The sequence below is a fragment of the Pteropus vampyrus genome, unplaced genomic scaffold, assembly GCF_000151845.1.
Source record: "Pteropus vampyrus isolate Shadow unplaced genomic scaffold, Pvam_2.0 Scaffold220, whole genome shotgun sequence".
NCBI classification, from domain to species: Eukaryota; Metazoa; Chordata; class Mammalia; order Chiroptera; family Pteropodidae; genus Pteropus; species Pteropus vampyrus.
Genome location: NW_011889001.1, coordinates 2827365 through 2849439, shown reverse-complemented (window position 1 = coordinate 2849439; position 22075 = coordinate 2827365). Strand labels below are relative to the sequence as shown.

At 35.0% G+C, this 22075-nt stretch overlaps 1 protein-coding gene across 3 annotated transcripts in view; it reads right to left on the bottom strand.

Annotated features, from left to right (window-relative positions):
• ARMC8 (armadillo repeat containing 8) overlaps positions 1 to 22075 on the bottom strand; it is a 96981-nt gene that overhangs the window by 59944 nt on the left and 14962 nt on the right. For 2 of the 3 annotated variants that reach the window (XM_023538378.1, XM_011373216.2), the window contains exons 2-6: positions 17943 to 18019; positions 7255 to 7326; positions 5727 to 5869; positions 5530 to 5627; positions 2013 to 2105 (exon numbers count right to left, since the gene is read on the bottom strand). In XM_023538378.1, coding sequence (XP_023394146.1) covers positions 2013 to 2105; positions 5530 to 5627; positions 5727 to 5869; positions 7255 to 7326; positions 17943 to 18019 — 483 coding nt within the window. The remainder of the gene's footprint in view (positions 1 to 2012; positions 2106 to 5529; positions 5628 to 5726; positions 5870 to 7254; positions 7327 to 17942; positions 18020 to 22075) is intronic. The other variant, XM_011373217.2, reaches the window with a different exon arrangement.

Sequence of the window (22075 nt, the reverse complement as noted above, 5' to 3'; positions counted from 1 at the left end):
TTATAACATAATGCTTTAGTAATAGTAATCTCTCCTCCTTCTGTCTCCTCTCCCCAAAGTATGGAAATTTATTTAATATTGATACTAGTGTATACAAACTTGTGAATGAATCTTAAAATTCTATTATGAATCTTATTTTGGGCATATATGTAAACTGAAAATTTTTTTATGAAAATAAAAGGTTTTCATAATTAATAATACAGAGATCATCAGATAAGTTGTTTTCAAAAACACATTTTTAGTATATCAGTAGAGAAATTAGTATTGTATTTTAGGTTACTTCTGCTGTCACTGGGTTTATAAATATTATGTTTCCTGAGGTCTAGTTGTATCTCAGAAAACTTAGATTTGATCATCTAATTACAGTAGCAAATGCTAATTATCAGGCTAAAAGAAAACTGAGTTAAGAAGATTTTCTCTAGTAACATCGTCAGTTCTGTTCGTGGCATGAGGGTGCCTGTAAATTCTTGCTCAACCTAAGTTCTCTTCAGGGAAAGAGTGATTTAATAGTATTCCTTTATCTATGATTTCAACTAAAACAACGTTGAGAAGTTTCAGATGAGCAAGCCTATCAACTGAGGAAGCCTAAAAGTGTTGAGAAGTTTCTAATGAAAAATTCTAAAAGCAATTTGGGTAACTTCAGGAATGAGATTATTAAAACTTCTCATAATTTAACATAATTTGACATGTAGTAATTTTAAACAGCCAGGTTCAATTTTTGGTGCCTTTTGGGATTACTGTAGTTATAACTGGTAGATGCTGTGTTCTCAAGCACTCAGGTAAAGATCTTTAATGAGGGAGAGAGTTCTGGAGTACCTTTTTCTACCTGCCAGGGCTGGCTATAAAACATCTTTTCTTTTTGGAAGATTCTATACCCTGTTAGTTCAGCTCATTTTTAACAAATGAATTGCAACAAAATTGTTTTCTCGAAGCTTTTCTTTGCCCACCTCAAAAGATTAAGGATTGTTTGAAATCCCTGGTTCTGTGAGTTAGCTTACACACTGTCAGAGCAATCTGGGAAGATAAACTTCAAAGATTTTTATCAAAAATCTTAAATTCTAAATGTCTTAAATGGAACTGAATAGGCTGTGATAATCAGCTAGGATTTGGGAAGGGGTTTAAACATTTAAATTATAATTAATAGATAATTTTTCTGGAACCAAATAATTTAATTTTCTTTTTTTTTTTTGAAAACTGTTCTAAAATAGCATAGGTCTGTATCTACCTAGTTTAGTATGTGGGTGCTTACTTTTCTTTCCCTTCTTTTCTATACCTCCCCAGCTCCTCACTTTGTATTTGTATTATAAGTAGGTGAGTAATGCTCTCCTGAAAAAAAATTCAAAAAGATCTAAAATAATCAAAAAAGTACTCAATAGGTAAACTACGAAGCAAAATAAGTGGCACTTTATAGCACTCCTCAGTTTACGTTCAGGTCCTTTTAATAACAGAAATTTCTCCTTGTCTGAGATTACTTAAAACAATTTCCAACAATGTGGAAACTGACGGTGTGGGGAAATAGTACTGATCATACACTACTAGTAAGATTATAATATGGTACAACCTCTAGACAAGACAATCTGTGGTAAAATTACAAATGCACACACTCATTGATTCAACAATTCTGTTTCTTATATCTTACATACAAGGTACTTGTTGCAAGACTGTTTTGTAATAAGACTGGAAACAAGCTACATGTCTAACAATAGAGGACTGGTTAAATAAATTACTGTACATCTATACAGTAAAATACAATATGGCTGTTTTAAAAAAAAAGAAGGTGCTCCTTATGTACTGATAGGGAACAGCCTTTAAAACAAAACATGTTAAGTGAAAAATGCAAGGTGCATAAAGTATATATGATATACTATCATTTGTATCAAAAAAGGGGGGAGGGTGACATATAAATAAGTCTGCTTATATATATAGATTACATCTGGGAGGATACACAAAGGCACATCACCTGAGGGCATATAAGATTTTACATTACAGAGAATATTTATTCTGATTCTTACTTTACAGCAGTGTGAGAAGATCTGACAGATGTACTCCTGGGTGTAGCGGGACCTGCTAAGCAGCGCCATGAGGTGTGGTATCACCGTGGCATCCTGGAGTTGAGGGGAAGGAGAGCACAGCAACAAGGAACTCAGGCACTGTGGGTACATCTAACAAACTATATCCATGAGCAGGTAATTATGCAAGCCTTTTATCTTAATGACAGTAAATCAAATCTGCTTAAGGAACACAGGAAAACAAAAGCAACACAGCCATCAAAACTGCCTGGGCAAAGGACAAAGAGAACAGCTTTAATATTCAAAAATAAAATATAAGAACAGAAAATTCTCAATTTCTTTCCCATAATGAGCCTATCTTCCCACAATAAAACAAAATCACTTCAGTAAGACTTGATGGAAATCTGTTCTGAAACCCAAATGTGAGGTAACTAGTAAGGTATATAATAATAAATAGTTCATAAGGAGGAATCATTGTGTAAAAATAAAACTTGGCAATTTTTATCTCTGAAATGTTATGGTGTCAGTAACCAGTAACAATCACTCATAATGACTATAGTTAGTAAATTTCAATCTTCACAAGAGCCACTTCTCATAGCATACTCTCTACCTATTGCTGACAATTAGCAACATACATGATGGTACAGGAAGAGGGAAAAGAATCTACCCAACCTGCTGCAGGGCTCCCCAGGAATCTCCTTTTTTTTCGGAGTGCAAAAGGATTAAAAGGTGAAAGAGATTTGACCTGAACCACAGATGAAAAGGAGACTTAGCTCAAGAATCCTAGTCAATGCTGACATGAGCCTCAGAGTTATGCTTCTCAAGTATGATGTGCATGCAAATTCCCAGGGAATATTCTTTATGTGCAGATTCTGACTCCATAAGTTTGGAGTAGGACCTAAGATTCTGCATTCTTACTAGCTCCCAAGTGAGGCCAATGTTGCTTGGTCCACAGACCACACTTTGACTAAAGAAAACAGAGGGCAGGAAGAAAAAAGAATATCACTGTTGGGATGAATAAGATTTGGGGTTTCCCTCAGAATGAAAAGAATGCCCAAGATATATAAAAGCTAAGTAACAAAACAGAAGGCTGTTGATTCCCTACAAGTAGAAGCTTTTTCTCTTGCTTGTTAGTATAACCCTCTATGTTGTCAAAAGTAGTTTAAGTAACCCACTATGTTATTAAAAGTAGTTTAAAAACAAAATGAAAAAAAAAATGGAACCTCAAAAAAAAAAGTCAGGTACTAAAACACATAGAAAGCAAAGGAAGAGAGATGAGACTGTCCAGTACCCATCTATTTTACTGGGAAGCGGGGGGCACACAATGGTTCCACTGGAAGAAGACAGGGAAGTGGGCAGCAGCTAAGATAGAATAAGCAATCAAAAGGAAGACTTTAAAAAGCCTCTATTAGGTTCTTAAAACCACTTCCATCTCCTTCCTTTCTTCCACTTCTCTCTCATCCCTCAGTATTCCCATCCCGCTTCTTCACATCTGCACCCCCTTTCTTCCAATTGTGTTATATATCTGCAGTTTACAGTTGAGCAAACTATTCTTTAACAGTTACACAATTTGCCCCAATTCACCCATTGGATACATAGGATTTCAAATGAGACATCATGCCCTCCTTCAGATTGACTGCTGTCTTGAGTTTAGTGCCTGAGTTGCTGTGGCATCTGGCCTCTAAATAATCCAACTCACAGATGTCAGTTAATTACACTGAAACATTGCTCTCTGTCATTATCCCATCCAACAATTTCCATGGATTTTCCACTGTCTCTGAGGCATAAAGTTGAGATGTTTCAAAATTTACATTTCTTACTGTGGAAGTATTTCAATGTCCCTGGGACTTAATTTTTCTAATGTAAAAAAGTTAAGTTGGCGTATACCAGAGTTTTCCAAATTATGCACCATGATTCATTAGCATGTTATGAAATCAGTTTAGAGAGTGAGGAGGAAGGAGTTTAAACAGCTGGCCAGGATCAATTTCTCCCTCTATTACTGGTCTGGTGGTTAGGGAGAAACTTCCAGGATAAAGAAGATAGGTGGTTGGACAACAGGATGTTAGGAAAACAGACTGATATAGGAAGAGAGTCCTGCAGAATGCTTTGAGGTGGATGCTCGCAATTTAGGGCTGCTTATAGTAAACTAGTGTTCTCAGAGTAGTCCACGGACCAACTGGGAACTTGTTAGAAATGCAAATTATCAGGTCCCGCCTCAGACTCAGTGAATCAGACACTCTGTAGGTAGGGTCCAGCAATCTGTGTTTAATAAGCCTGCTAAGTAATTCTAGTGCATGCTCAAGTTTGAGATCCACTGTAGTAAACAATTTCCGGATTTATGAGACATGGCTCCCTGAAGAATGTCACACATATCCCTGAGGTATAAAATTAAGATGCTTCATAATTTACAGCCTCCTTGCTGTGCGAGGTGACCCACAAACTTCCCTTACAGACCTTATGTATCATTACAGGCCAGAGGAGGATGTGTCTGATGTGTAGAGGACAGATTATAGAGCCATAGGACATGTCCCCTCTTCTTGCTAGCTTTGCCTATGCCTCTTGATTGCTTTTATTCTTGAAATATTTGTAAAGTGTGATTCTAGATAAGATCTCTGATTCATATGTGTCTGATCTGATATTCTAATTCTTTGTGTTAGCTCAGAGAATAACAACCAGCATTTTTTTTTTAAAAATGAAAAAGCACAGAATAGGAAACAGAGAGCATCACATTTATGGAATTGTTTTGTGAAGACTGCCTCAGGATATTCTCTCTCTCTCTCTCTCTCTCACACACACACACACACACACACAAATTCACACATATACACAGTGTGACAATGGAATATATATTTCTCACCATGGATTATGGATAAGCATGTTCGAAAAATATTGGCCTGGACAATTTTCATTAAGAAAGTCCCGTGTAATCAACAGATAAAAACACCCCCTAATTATCCCTGAGGTTTTTAAAAACTACTGAATGACTCCAAAGATCTTTGGATTCTCTCCCATGTATTCTGATTCTAGCCTGGCAAGTAAGCCTCTTGCAAGCTGATTCTGCTTCACCTCTCCAGTCAAAACTAACACTGATGCCCTTTCCGCATTAGACTATTCTGTCTACTGTATTGTATATTCTCTTACATAGATCTTTCCTACACTGGCTCCTTTACTCTCAAAATCTTATCTATTATTCAAGACCAATGTCAAATTCTAGCTTCTCTATATAGCCTTCTCTGCTGGATTTAACCTAGAGCGAGTAGAACTCCTTATCACTCATTTAGAATTAAATATACTGCTTTAATTTGTATGTATCAGGAGATCGAAATGGGCCTTTTAAAAAAAAGCTTAAAAATTCCTCAAAGTCTGGGACTATCTTTTACTTCTTTACAAATTAGCAAGAACTCAAGTACTTCTTGAGATTTTTCTATAACTAACACCGTTATGATGAGTTTTGAGATGCTAATTAGAAGCATGCTATTAGTGAAATGTAACTGGTGGTTCAAAAACAACTAAAACTCACTGTGTACAGTAACTCTTCTGGAGTGACAGGACTGGTGAAGATGGTGCGCAGGCATCTGAGGCAAGCTTCAATGAACTTCAGGTCTGGGGACAGTAGTCCTAGTAAAATAGATTTGAAACTCACTCTTTCAACCCTTACTTAAAACGTTGCAAACTGATTCTAATTTTTACTTGTACAAAAATGACTTCTCCACATACCTTGCAGTAAGGCAGGGATAATGTGGCAATCTAGTAGAGACTTGACATTGTTTTCAGTACCCATAGCAAGACTTCCCAATACCACTGCACATTCGGTTTTCAGCTCTGTGCTTGAGGTTTCTTGCTGAAGCAAGTACAACAATCTAAAAAGAAGGAACTTGATAAACAGAAGAGACTAAAAACTTAAATAAAAGTAAATTAGCTAAAAGTAATGGGACAGAAAAAGGCTACTGATACATCGCACATACTAAAAATACAGTTGGTGAGCTTATAGGGGGCTAGGAAATGATCATTTTTTATTCTAAGCAAAAGGACTATCATAAAATCTCAGTTTATCGGAACTATAAATCTGAAAGTTGTCCAGAAGTAGTCTTTGTAGAAACAGCAACACCACAGTCCATGTTACCTGCCACTTCAGGATATGAAGACTCGCAATGCCAAGTGCTGCCAGATCTTAAATTCAGACTAGAAATGGACCTTGACTATCCAGAGCTATGGTTCAGAAATCACAAAGGTCTAGCCTAGAGGGAATATTCAGAATCCTTGGTTCAGCTCTTCAAGCAAGGAAGCTCTCTTCTTCCTCCAATTCTCCCATTTGGGGAATGAGGGGATCCTCCCACATCCACTCTAGCCCAGCCCACCAAACAACTACTCCCCAAATTCTAATCATCTACCACTTATGACTGTCTCTCTTATGTTCTAAGGTAGAATCATCATGCTCCCTAAAGCATATTTATTATATACATAAATATGAACACTACTCCCCTAAGGAAGGCTATTGAGTGCTTTATAGTTACCAAGTATGTATTTGAAGTTGGTTATGATAAAAACAGCATAACCATTAATCCCATACTAAAATACAGAATTAATCCCATATTAAAATACAGAAAAAAAAAAGAGAAAAGAAAAAAATCAAAGCATTTTAAAATTCTGAACGCAAAACTTATAACAACTGCACATAAAACTTAGATCTGAGTAGCAAAGGCAAATAGGAAGTCATACAAATGTCACTGTCTGCCAAAGGAAGCTTATTAGGTCATCAGAAGAAATCAAACTTTCTATGTTAACTTAAAAAACCGCAAATTCTAAAAATTACTTAAAAAGAAAAAATTAAAAACAAAGCAGGTCTTTTTTTTGTTTTTAATTCAAAAAAAGTTTTAAGAATCCTAAGAAATTATTATCTAATCATACAAAAACTGCCAAGGTTCCAAGGAGATAGGGAAGAAAGAAGCAGGCTGATGTATAACATTGCCTATCTACCTGACATATCCTTTTATTGTAGGGTCAATGATCTTCTTGAATTTCCAAAAAGTATTCATATATTCACTTCATTTTCCATTCTCTGGTACTTTATTATTATTTTTTAATGGATGCTTCATATAATTCACAGCCATTTTTTTTTAATTAAGTTTTTAAAAATAGAATAAGACAATACAGAAAAAAAAATTGATCTTATGGTTGAGAATGAGAAATACATTGGAAACTTAGTACAAATAGCAGAAAAAGGTGTCGATGGCAGCAAACGTACCTTGGAACAGCTCCTAAAACAATGAGGTTGGCCTTCTGCTTGTTGTTTCCAATTACAGCATTTTTCATGTCTCTGAATTCAGGGGAAGAGAAAAGGGTAAGGTATGTTGAGATGTCACAGAAAAATCAAAGAGCAATTCATTCTACTTTATCTTTATTATGCAACACCTTGGACTGGCAAGTATAGAAGTCAGTGACCCTTTAACACCGGACTGCCAAAGAGAAAGGATAGAGACAGGTGCTGAGTGAACCTGGGGGCCATAAAATAGTAGAGTAATGGAGTAGGGGAAGTGGGAGAAATCTTGAGTACTGGCAAAAGACCCCCAATACAAAAAAAAAAAAAAAAATTTGAGTTCTTCAAAAACAGGTCACCAAACCTTAAAATATAAAGAAATATAGACCACCTGCTCACTCACAGATCTGAGAGTGGAGAGTAAAAGCAACCGGCCCACAGAAAGCATCTGACCTTGTTTCCGAGAGAATGACTTTGTTCAGTCTTTTTCTGACATCTTTTGGACTGAATAATTTTTATAATTCCATTTTACCTCCTTATTGTCTTATTAGCTGTACCTCTTTGGGTTCTGATCTGTTCTTTTTTTAGTGGCTGCTTTACAATCTACACGTGCATCTTTTAACATCTCGGTCAATCCATGTCATGTGTATTCTAAGAGCCTTGCAAGTATATACTTCCATTTCCTCATCCATTCTCTATGCTGCTACTGTCACATATTTTATTTTTAAATTAGAAACAACATAACATATTGTTACTATTTTTGCTTTAGGAGTCAATTATCTTTTAAGGAGATTCAAAAATAAGAAAAAAATCTTTTATCTTTCTCACATATTCACCAGTATTTTTGATTCTAGCTACATTCAGATCTTCACCAGGAATAAAATTTTATTCCACCATAAGAGTACTCTATCAATGACCAATTGGTTCACAAACACGTGGTTGATCCCAAAATAATGGTAGAGAAAAAATAAATAGCTCAATATAAACCTAGTACTATTAATAAAATGTTTAATAAAAAATACCCCAATTGGTCCGTAATGCTATCTTAATATAGAACACTGGAACACTATGTGATTCTATACAGCAGTGGTTCTCTAACTGGAGAAGAGGGCGTTACAGCCCCCTAGGGGCTTTTTAGATGTTTATGAAGGTATCTGGAAATTTCTGACCATAGTTTTTATAAAAAGACAGAAAGCATACTTTGAAATTTTTTAAAAACCTTCTTTTTCAGTATTGTACCTGCCCTGTAAATAAAAGGGAGATTATACTTTTTGTTTAAAGTTATTTCATTTGAGAAAATCAGATCACTAGCACAGTGGCACTGTATTTGAGTCATCATTACCATATATACCTATATTAGTCCACATTTGCAGCTCTTGCATTCACACTACTTCATTAAGTTCTCTAACATAGTCATACCTATGCATTTACATATTGAAACATTATAAATTATCTTTTTTAAACATCTTTAAAATTTTTTTCCTTTATATTATATGCAGGGAAGGCATTTTTGGAGTTATGTACATGAGTAGGTTATATTATTATGGATTTAATTTCAGCACAGTACAGGGGGTGTTACAAAATATTTATAAGGGGAAGTCAGGTCTGAGAGCGTTAAGACCACTACAATACAGCCTCAAAGTTCTTGGCTCACCCATTTCTTTCATATCTCCAAGAAAGGTCCGCTAAATAGTCATCCAGCATCTCTTTTGACTTCCCTTCTTTTAGGAGGCAAAGCTCTACAATATATACAAACTTTTTGCCATCCTTAAAAGTTACAACCCTGAAAAAGTTCTACAGTTGGCAAATGATGATCTTGTAGAAAAATACAGTAGAAAACGAGAGTTACTTTAAAAAAATCAACAACTAAATGCTAATAGTCAGCATGTATTTCCAATACTAACCTATATCGCTGGCACTAAAAATCCTTCTCAATTACCTTCTTAGATTGTTGCAGAAAAACACTGCTATAGCATAGGGATATGTTGAAAGCTGATTCTCCCCATAAGGTTTTGAATAGCATTTTCCTAAGTCTTGAGCCAAACACTGTGCCTGCTTAGTCTTCTTCCGTTAGCTCAGTGCCTGAGGGTGGGTTTATTTTTCAGGGCCTGAACTCTCTCTCTGTAAACTATCCTTCAGCCTTTCCATATGGTTCACAGGGGATAAGTAGGAGTAATTTTTTGTTTATGGCACCAAACTGAATGAAGCTTACTAAGGTTTTTACCAAGTTCTGATACAAGATTATAAAATGTGGTGATATCAAAGCCTCATTTAGCAAAGCACAGTTAGTGAGAGACTATACATCTAGGCTCCTACCTCCTTACGGATGCCTGTGGTTTTCTTAGAGACTTGTTTCGCAATCATCAGCTTACAGATCCTAATCTAGAGTTTGTCGCGTACTCTCAGCTTCTTCCCTTCTCCTGATGTGTTCTGCCTACACTAATGCAATACATTTATGTTCAGCAGCTATCTATTGAGAGTCTATTTTATGCCAGGTGCCATTCTGGATGCTCTCTCTGTTCCGGAACTCCCAACTATAATGTTCTGTCCAGATTTCTCCCCATTCTTCCTAAACTAAGCAGAAATGGGGTATCGCCACATTACCGTATAAACACATTTCAAATATCTGAAACCATGCCAGAGTGAATGTTTTTATAGACAAAAGAAAACAAAAACCCTTCTAAGACCAATTGTCCAGTTCTCTTAATAGTTTGCAAAAAGGACATGAAAGAGGCAGCTGGTAGTTATAGAGTAAATCCAGCCTAAAGAGAACACGATTAATAAAATGCACCAATGTCTGAAAAAAAAAAAAACTCTTGCTCTGACTCTAATAAGGACAATATATCTGTGCTAGATAAGGAAGAAGAGATGTTAATATTCAATAAATAAATTCTATTCAGTTACTATAAAGGCATTCTATAAGATCATTTCTATGAAATAGTTAGAACCAAAAGAGATGATAATCATCACATATACTCATCGTTAGCAGAGCTAAGTACAGGGTAGGATTCCATTTCAGAGCCAGCAGATGAAGCTTTTTTGAGTTCCCAGAGTATAGCTATTCTCTATCTCCTTATCCCCTCCCTCATACCTTTCTCAGGCTAACTACTCATCTTTCAAGTCTGAACTTAGATGTCAATGTCACTTCCTCCAAGAAGCATGCCCTGACAACTCCCAGGTCTGGGTTAGTTGTCCCTCCTATATGCCCTCTATCATAATACACTCATTACTTTGTTAGGATAGAATTCTGTCTCCTCTTGTGAGATAAGAAAACCAGTCTGACCTGGAAATATCAGAGAAATTACCATCAATAGGTTACAAAATGTACCATATAAGAAATCCATATTTTTGTAAAATGCAAACTCACAACTATCATCCAAAATAGGAGCACAACAAAACTATGCAAGATTTATATCCTGCTTTGAAGTTTACAAAGCAGTCCATATCCATTATTTTATTTAATCTTTATCACAGCCTTGAGTAAGATTAACTCCATTTTACAGTTGAGGAAGCTAAGACTGAAGTTTGGGGCTTTTCTCAGAGCTTCACATTAAATGACAAAGCCAGTCTCAACTATGTCAAGTATTTTTTCCATTACTTCTGGCATATCAGGCATTTGTAACCATCTGATAAAAAGACAAAAGAATTCAGGAAATGTTTCCCTTTTTCATTCCGTGTTTCAATTTTACATTTTTATACAAAGTAAAAGTATCTCTAACTTTCAGTCAAAGATGTCTTTTTCCTAGATCAAAGGAATATAATCTCATATCTACCAATTCTTAATGTTTGGGGGGTGGGGGGGAATGCCTTACTTATATACTGAAATTCAACCATTAGTTTTGAGCTCAGCATGTGCTAGGCTCTATGAAGGATACAAAAGCATCACAAAATGGGATGCCTGATCTGAAGAGTTTACGATCTCCTTGGGGAGACAAAAATAACACCAACAATGTAAGGCTAGGCTATAAAATGAGTGCTTACAGAGCTTAGAAAAGTAGATGATAAAATACAAGCTTAACAGGTTTTGAGGCAATAGTAGGAACTAAGATGAACCTTAGAAAATGGCCAAGATTTGGGTAAGTAGATGGGGAGGGCAAAAAGAAAAGCCATTCATAGAAGACCACATTGGAAATGAAAATGACATGTTTCTGGGGCAGTACCAGGAGCCTGGATTGGAAAGAATGTTCCCTTTAAGAGGGCATGGAACATAAAGTTAGACAAGTGACAGGGAAAACAAACTAAAGGGAGATGGATTAAGGAGCAATCATGTTTTTGATTAAAAAACGGACATGAAGGAAACAATAACTGAGGACGATAAGCTGAATGTGGAATGGATTGGAATGCAGATAATACTAAAATTAAGAGAAGCAACTAAATGGCTAATGCCCTTCCTTGTGGTCCCCAGATTCCCTGAACTTATCATTGTCACAGCATCCACTAATAAAACTATCTCTTTCGTTATCTGTCTCCTCTTTTAGATTTTTGGATCCTCCAGAGCAGTGACTACATTATTCATCCTTATATACTCCCATACTAACTTAATGCCTAGTACCTACTAGGCACTCAACGAAATGTTTGTTGAAGGAATTAATCAATCTATCCAGGTATCTGGTTCTGTGCAACTGATTTGAGTGGCAACCATAAGAACCGTTAATACAAAGAACATTTTCAAGAAGCAGCTAACGAAGTGATTTGATAGATACAGGAAATGTAATATATGACATATCTTAAGTGACTACTTCAAATCTGGGTACCGGGATGTAAAGAATACTAGGCAGCTTGGAGAATAAATGCCTTAGCAAGATAAGGATCTATCTTCATTTTGGACACAATTAACTATCTATGAGTGAGATGAGAATATCCAGATAGAAAAGCTAAAAAGTAAGCCTTGGGGTTATCCCACTGTTTAAGAGTGGGAAAAGAGGAGCCAATATTAAAATGTTATAAACTTGTATTTGTCAGAAAACAGTTTCAGCTAAAATATAACTAGCATCTTAAATTTGCCCACTAATAAATGAACTCAAGTGGCACCTTATTTTACATGGAAGCTAATCTTTCTTCTTCCTTTCTTTGCTCTGAAAGAGATTAATTTTTAGCGTGGTAAAGTAAAAGGGCTCAAATATTAAAACAACATACACAGTACCTATTACATCATATGTCTAAACTAAGGGTATTCTGATGGTGATCAAAATCAAGAGAGAAAGTAAACATTGCACAAGGCCATTAAAAAAAGTAGGAAAAGTAAAAAAAATAATTAGAATCTAGACCTGCTAGAGTGTATGAAGTTTCAATCAGGTACAAACATACATATTTCTAAACAGTCAGAAGAGCTTAAGTTTTAACTGAAAACATAATATTATCTAGAAACAGAAAATTATCTTTAAAATTATTGAAGGTGGGAGTCTGAAGCTAAAGATCCATTTGTGTCATTTTCACTTTGAAACTGTATTTTCGCTTACCCGAAGAAGCTCTTCTTTGGAATACTGTACATTCATTCTTGGTCTAATAAGTATGAAGTAGCCAAAAAATATACTGGATGCTGAAAGCTATAATCTGAGTATAAAGTGTGACCTATTTATAAAAACTCACTGCTCATAAGACATCCATAAAATAAAGAGAAAATACATTATTTGTAGATAGCTAGTATAAGGCAACATGGTAAGCAACTTACAATTATTTGGACTTAGAAAATAACAAACATACTGACTGTTCTGTCCCTGTAATTATTATGATGTTCTTTTTGGAAAAAGTAATATCCAAGCACTTAAGTACAATAAGTTTTCTATTATCCAGCATGGTTAGGGAATGAGATATAGTCATAGTCCAATTAAAGTTACCACTGCCATGTGTGAATTGCCAATTTTAAAAGAATTAAATAATAATGATTTATTATTCGAACTAAAGTTATTTTTATCATTAGTTTTTGATTTAGGAGGTGCTTGAGAAATATACAATGAATTTCATTTCAAGTCAACTTAGCCATTTATAGTGCACTTACTATAGGAATAAATTGAACAGAACTGAGAATTGGCAGTAATTTAGTTCAATTTTATAAACAAATTACCTATAGTATAGATTTTTGGAATGTATGTAGTGTCAGATACAGTTCCAATTTATATAAATACCTGCTCAGAAATTAAGTTATTGTATTTAACTCTTTATCAATATATGATTATAAATCACCTGACATTCTCAATAATAGAGTGAAATTTAATAACTGCATTAATAATAAACGCCAAACTGTTTTATGGCATATTAATAAATATTTTTTATATATGTAATCATTCCAAAGAACATCAAAAACATGTTAGAGCATTGTGGAATAATATGGCAGCACACAGCTAAGTGGTTTAGAAATATGAAAAGATATATACATATTTATAAACCAATATACAGCTATTCTTGGTATTAAAGTTAATCCCACATATACAAACAGCTTACCTATCTACATGTACAAACTACATCAATTTGATTTAATAATTTCTAGAGAATCTTGCCAGCCTTTAAATGATTCCCTGACTGAGCTGTCTCAGAATGCATAGTTTTAAAGATTCGGAATCGCTTTATTTCATTTGGTATTAAAGTCATCTTTGTTTATGTTTACCTATAACATTTTAAAAGTAACTGATTAAAAGTTTTAAGGGGATAAATATATATACATAAATACATACGTACAACACATACATACATAAACACACACAAATATATATTTATTTCTTATTTCTTTATTCAGATATTTCATTTGAATTATCCTAAAACTTATCCTTTAATTTAAAATGTCTTCAGAACAAAAGGCTTCATTTTATGGGAGCACATATCTTTAGCTCATGTGAGAAAATGGAACCTGTCTATAACCTACTGAAAATGATGTACATTATTTCTTGGAAAATTGAGTAATCATTACAAAAACAAACTATTTCTCATTAGTACATTAAAATACTTCAGAAGACACTTTTTAGAAATGGATACTTGGTGAAAATCACGCAACAATTCTATAGTATCCAAACTGCCTGCCTGAGTTTACCAGAGAGAGCCTGTCTAGTTATGTTTCTATTTGACTTACAAACTACAAAGCCAGCCATATTGGCTCATATCATCTTATGCCTTTCAACACAGAGAGTATCAATGCAGGGCCACATAGGGATGTCTGCTGATCTTCTCATGGAGAATCACTTATGTAAAAATCAGATCAGGTGCTCTAATTTAGATGTGTTTTAAAAAACCACAGTGTTTAAACAGCTTTGACTCACGACTTACAAAAACATCTGAAGTTATTTTTCTTCAACTATGACATTTAACACGGTTGAGCTAATACCACAGTAACTTCACCAAAAAAAATCCTAATTGTTTTCTCTTAAATGATACGCGGATTTCTACACTAGAGGAAGCTCAGAATTTACAATGTAATACAGTTGATCACATATACCTACTCTCTGTTGTAGCTCCATATCTTACTTTATATCTAATGATCTATTCAGTTATGCATTTAAAACTTTGCTCTTTCGGTACCTGATTCTGTGTTCAAATCTTTGATACAATAGAAACATTTAAATTTATGCTAAATATTGTACTACTAACAAAAAAAAAATCTATCTCTAGATAAATCCTCATTCTTCAACAACTGAAATCAAGCAGTTCTTATGCTTAATAGTATTTTTCAACAAGGGCATATTCACTAAGTAAAATTGTCCTTTACGATGTTATCTACAGAGAAGTTCTCTTCTTTTATGGGTAGAGCTATGGCTGTAACTCAGCTGAGTAGATTAGTTATAGATCATGATGAAAACTCATTGTTTATCTTATATTTCTTCAATTTTGTATTTCCTGCTATTTTGTTTTATATGTTCACAATCTTTATTGAGAAAAATCAAGCTTAACATAGGCAATAAAATGAGAAAACTCTGGTTGTCTAATAGCTAAAGCTAACTGTCAATTCTTTTATATCTTTTCAAGTAGATATTTTGGATGTGGGACTATTAATTCAGCCTCTGTCTTTTCCTTCTCTAAAATTAGTAGGCCGCCTTTGGTTGTTTACATCTCCCTTCTACTTACTTATCTTAGTCTAGTAATGGTCTCTGGTTGACTCAACAGTGGCTGTGTAAGGCATATAAAAAAAAAAAAAAAAGAATTGGTCAACTCTTTTCATAAACCTCATTTCGGTTCCCCCTGTCCTCTATCAATAACGTATGATTCCAGCATGAGACAAGGTTACTTAAAAATGTTAAAAAATATAATTAACTTATTCTCTTGACTATGTATAATTAATTTTCAGACAGTTCCAAAGTTCAGGAAAGAATTAAGTCAGACAAAATAAATATTTCTCTCTGGGGAAAAGAAAGTTTTACCAAATCACACTACACATATCGCTATATATCTGATATAAAGTGAAATGATTCTGGATGATCTGTCCCTTTCAAACTATAAACAGATTTTAGTATTATAAGTAGCAATCACATTGGCTGGAATGTGTTATCATTCACATTCTCTTGTCTAAATCAAGAATTCTAGCCCCTCTCCCTCTTCTCCTTCAGTTTGAATTGTTTTATTTATCTGATATTTTTTATTTGAGTTTTCCTTTCTCATCCTTGAAGAGAATCACATCTTATTTTTGAAGTTGTTTTAAATTAGGGCCAATTATAACTAACTACTAAAGTGCCAAATTGAGAGTATCTACCACATACCAGGTACTGAATTTGGTACTTCTGACTTAATCCTTCCAACAACTTGACAAGATGAGCAGTATTACTCTCACTTTACAAATGATGAAGTTGAGACTCAAGGGAGTTAAGTAACTTGCCTAAGCAAACAGCTGGGAAAGGGCTCCACCATGAAATGTCAGCACCAGGAATTCAACCTACTGTTGTCCAAATGCAACATCATACACTCTTTCCACTCTACCACTCCTTCACAAAAACCATTCTTACCTGTCTTAGCTGACAGCTAAGTGTCTGAGACTTAACAATTTTTTACGAGGCACTAAGCTATCAAACTACACCTTAGCTTCTTGTTATAATATGCTCTTTCCAATTTTTTAAATGCTTTATTTGATGTTTTATCAACTTTCAAGAAGCTACAGTGTTATGGTAAATAAAAAAAAATTTTAAAGTGAGACGTAACACTAGAATTAGCTACGCATATCGGCTACACCTCAAGATATGTCTTTTATGTAGAATCCTTGATTGATAAATTTAGCTTTTTGTCTAAATAACCATAGCAGCAGGGATAATAAATAACATCACCTTCTACTATCATTCACTGAACACTTAATGAGTCTGACATTTTCAACTAAACTATTTAATGAGGAGTCTTAAGTGATTCTTAATCTGGTGATTAGATTAAATTGCCTAGTAATTTCTAGGATTATCAATATACAAAGCTAACCCCCTCAACTAACTGTATGTAGGTACAACCCAAACTGATTTAACAGATGATTTAATACCACATTTATAGTAATAATCAAACTAGTCTAAAAGGGGCTAATGATTATAAAGTTTCCTAGTTACAGGGACAAAAACAAAGTTATTTAGTATAATGAGAAAACAAGGAATATCATCTCTCATTTCCGTAGACTGAGAAGATGTGAAAATAAGGTGTCAAGTATCCCAGGCAAGTCTCCATTCAGCTCTTCACCTTCTCTTCTAGCTAAATTTAAATAGTCAAGCAGCCCTTACTTTTTATCTTGCCTCAGTTTACAAATGCACATCCCCAAGAAAACCCTTTTACAATGCCTTGGGGGTGGGGAATGAGAGAAGGGAGAATGGGGTTTGGATGAGAATTGCAGTCAGTAGAAACTTCTAAAAACAAAGCATCCTAGCCTTGTCATGGTTAAGCAAGAGTTAAACTGAAAGCACTATTTGGCTGATAACACTAGCAGAGTAAGAGAAGAAGAAAGGGACTATTTGTGCCTTCACTGCTATCCCAAATGTATTCCATCCTGACCTTTTATTGTGTCCTCCTTTCCCTGGACGGAGTTCAGGCCTGTGAACACCATGTGGTCCCCAATCCTATGAGGAGTCTCAGGCTAGACCTTGTTCCTTAGAACTAATGTGTTAAGAGTGTGATCATCTGCTGTTTGGAGAATTCATCTTTCAAGCAGTTGCAATCTTATCACACTTGTTCCATTTAATTTTTTTAAAGCATAATCACCTCAGATATGTTGCTTAAAAATGTTTCCTCTCATTAAACAGAGAATTTTGCAGAAAAGAAGGACATTTAGGTCATCGAGAGTTTATTTAAATTTTCTAATGACTGCTTTCTAAATCCTGATATGTAAAACATCACTAAGATATCCAAGCCTGAGAGACAGTCAATGAGTTAACCAAAATCAAAACAACAAAAATCCTCTGACCTATCCACCCACTCCTTTCCAATTATAAAACATCATCAATTTTATGCTCTTGCTTTGCTGGATATTAAAGTCACAAAAGCACTCTACAAAGGAAACATTCCTTAAAATGTCAAACAAGTATTCTACCAAAAAGTGAAGCTAACCATGTCAGTTAACAGCTATACAATAGACCATTCTTTAACAGTACAATAAAGTCATGAATGTTAAGGGGTCTTTCCAAAATGGAAGAAAAGTTATAAGTCTGCATTTTCAGAATTATAATATTTGGCAGATTCAAACATGAAAACAAACAAGACTTTTGAGAGACTCTTAAATACATACTACTTACATGACACCTTGTAGAACTTTCTGGGGATCAGGGTCAAATAGCCTGTCAACATAGTGGCGACTGCTAGCTGTTACTTCCTAGAAAGTGGGGGGAAAAATTATGACATCTGAAGCCATGCAAATCACAAATTCACAGCATCACCTACAACATCAATAGCTATATAATCTAACTTAAGGTAGATGCATTAGAATTTCTATAATATACTTATTGTGTTAAATAATTCTGAGAAAAGCTTGTGACAAGATAATAAGATGGGGAAGAAAGAAGACACCTGGTTCCCACTAAAAACATAACAAGACAGTAGGACCTTTGTGGTGAGTCCTGCAAGCTTTGCCAACAGATGAACTGGGCATAAGTGTTAAGAAGCAGCTAAGTTTCTTAATTAACTGTTGGATGTCACCTACATATGAATGAGATAGGAATGTTGCTTCTGTTAAGTACCCACTACAGGGAGAAAAAGTCTGGCTCGCAGCAAGGAAAAAGGGTAAGGGTTTCATAAACAGTCTACCGAGTTAGTTTGGGTTCAAGAGGAAGACCCTTGGACTGACAGAGGAGTAATAGCATTGCTAGGAGGCAGACATATGTAAAAAATAAAAACTAAAATAAAGGAGTTGTCACACTTTCTGTTGAGGGAAAAATAATTAAGAATTAGAGTGATTTTTCAGGTCCAAGACAGTTAATTTAGTCTGATCTGGCTAAGACTACAAAGAAAGGGGAGAGTTAGGGCATAATGGGTAAAGGGAATCACTTACCTCCTTTTATTTGTATAATAAAGCTTGCTCTATTATGTTATTTCTTATAATACTTATTCTGGGGAGGTAATAGTGATTTTTTTTAATATTTAACTTTAAATACTTAATATTATTTAAAACAAAATTAGTTTAAAAACCAGAGAAAAAGCATTTTTTTTGTCCCTTGCTGTTTCTTTCTGATGTCTGCTAAAATATGTTTATGTACTGCTACCCATTTGCAACAAATTATTATAGAGAGGAGAAAATACTTTTCCAGTTTACTCTGAATCCCTGAAAAGAGTTAACCACCAACACAGTGCCAGCTTAATCTTCAGAATCACAAAAAAATAACTCTGAAGAAAAACTACATAAATTCTAACTTCCTGACAAGACAGTAACTTAAAAATCAAAGAATATTTTTATATTATGAGTTTGCTACCAAAATATCCTCGTGGGCAACTCAAATACCCACATTTGGTACATACTCCATTTATAGAGAACAAACAGTGGCAGTAAAAAAAAAAAAAAAAAAAAACAGATGAAAATTCTTGTGCCCACCATGCCACCATTAAAGTACCTGTCAACAGGGTCTGGTTTCCTCAAAATAACAGAATCATAGTGTTAGAAAGACTCAATAATTATGTGTCCCAATCCCTTGGGTAACAAAGAAATGAGGGATGATCGCTACCCAGATGTCAGTGTCAAATGTTAAATAAGGATGCAAACAACTGTACAAATACACTGAGAAATAATATACCAAGAGAAAATCCAGGGTAAAACTGAAAACAGCATTCCTGTAATAAAAACAGATAGTTTTGTCAGTCCATTTGAGCACATGTGCTTTCCTACTCTTCCAACATGGTAAGTTCTGAGCAACTCAGACCTTATATCCTCCCTGTTACTTAGGAATCAGTATTTGATTTTACTGCTCCTCTCCACACACTCTCCCACAGCTTCAACATCTCTTGCCTCTCAACATCTCTTTAAAAAGGTAGTTGGTTTTGAGACCTGTATCTTAAACAACATAGATTTCACCCATTAGTAGCAACTTTCTTTTCTGTTTTGTGCCTGTTTCATTCCATTTAACAAGCACTGAGTACCTACTGTATGATGAAGTCATTAAATATATTTTTAAAATACTCAGGCACTGCCTCTGCCCTTAATGATATTCTATTGTAACTATGTTTACATATTTACATTCCCTACTTGAATGCAAAACAAATATATACACATAAAGGCAGCTCTGAGGATGGAGTTAATAAACCAGGAAAATCCGGAAAGGCTTCTTTAGAGGAGCTGGTTTGGGAAAATGGGTAAGTGCACAAGAATGGACAAGGAAAGAAAAAGAATCAGGGTCATAATCACAGCCACAGGGCATGTGAAGCCAACACCCATCAGTGAGTGTAAAGTTAGCTGGCACTGAAAAAGGAGGGAGGATAGAGAGGTGACCACAAAATGTAAAACACAAAAGGCTAATCAACAGGTGGCCCATAATTGGAGAACTCAGACTGCTTTTTGGTTAAAGTTCTGTAGTAGGTGCCAAAGAGGGTAGAAGAGAATGTTAAAGCAGAGCCTTGATTTAAGAAGCTTACAATCTATAAGAAGGTCAGTCATGTACACACAAAAAAATAATCCTCTGAGCTGCCTAGGTATTAGCAAGCTGAGGTGATACAGTCATTTGTTCAACCTTATTTTACTTTGTGCTTTTACCTTAACATATTCATTTATTTGTCTGTGTGTATGGGACAATTCTTATTATTTCACTGCTTTCCTTTGTAGATCAGGTCACCTCTCCCTGTCAGCCCTCTTTTCTTTCAAAAGGCAGCCTGGAAGTGTAAAAATTTGAGAAAGCTATTGGTACAGATACTAAATAGGTTGGTCAGGGAAAGCTTCTCTAAGAAGGTAACATTTGAACAAAGACCTGAAGAAGGTGAAGGATGAAGTCCTGTAGCTATCTGGGAGCAAAGCTTTTTAGGCAAAGAGAACAGCAGATGCAAAGGCTCTGAAATGGGAAGTGTCTGCTGTGATCAAAGAACAGGAATCACATAGCTGGAGTAGAATGAGCAAAGGAGAACGCAGTAGGAGATGAGGTCAAAGTAGAGAGGCCAGATGGTAAAAAGCTGTGCTGTTCAACTACAGCCACCAGCCTCATATGGCTAATGAGCATTTGAAATGTGGCTAGAAACTGAATTTAAATTTAACTTTAATTAAAATTTAAGTTTAAAAACCAACACTAGATTCAGTTATTAGAAAACTTTTAAGTGTTTAAAACTACTTGGGTATGTAATCCACTTTTTCAACTGTAAATTTTATGAAACCTAAATACCAAACAAGTATTTGCAATCAAAATTCAGTACCTAAGTTGTGTAAAATACACCTCAGATTTCGAAGATTTGATATAAAAAAAGCAAAATAATTTCATTAATAATTCTTTACACTGATTATATGTTGAAATATCATTTTGATATATTGGTTTAAATAAGATACATTAAAATTCCTTTTTTTTCCCCTTACTTTTCTAGCATTGCTGCTAGAAAATTTTAAATTACATATGTGGCTTGCATGGTTTTTCCACTGCACAGTGCTGGTACAGAGCCTTGGTCATTTTAAGGATTTTGATTTTTATGGTGTGAATTGGAAAAATAGGCACATGATCTGACTTGTTTTGAAAGCAATGCTCTGGTTGCAATTTTAGGAACAGACAAATGTATGGGAGGGACTAGAGGACTAAAGCAGTGAGACTAAGTAGGAGGCTATTTCAATAATTTCAATAATGCTGTTATTTCAGAAAGATGATGGTAGCCTGGACTAGACCAAGAGTTTTAGAGGTAGTAAGCTTCGCTAAGATTCCAGATAAATGTTGATGCTGAAATGACCATCAAAATTACACCCTAGGTATGGGGTGTAAAAGAAGAGAAGAGCCAAGGGTAACACTTAAGGTTTTTGCCTGAGAGCCAAGAAAGACTGAGTTGTCAGTTAATGAGATGAGAAAGATTGGATCCAGTTTTGAGTGAGAAGATCAAAAGTTCAGTTTGGAACGTGTTAAGATTAAGAATTTTATTAGATATCCAAGTGAGAATGTCACGTTGTCAGTTGGATACATAAGTCTAGAGCTTAGGAGAGAGCTGTGAGCTGGAGATACAAATCAGGGAATTTTCATCATATAAATGGGATGAGCTGACTGAAGGAGTGACCATGGATAAAGCAAGGCCTGAAGACTGAACCCTGGAGCACCTGAACAAGCAGCCAACCAGTGTGGTAGAAAGAAACCCAAGAAGCCAAATGAGAGAATGTTTCAAGGAAGGAGTAACCACATATGCCAAATACTACTAATGTGTAGCGTAAGATGATGATGAAGACCTGACCACTGGATTTAGGAGCATGGAGGCCATCATCAATCTT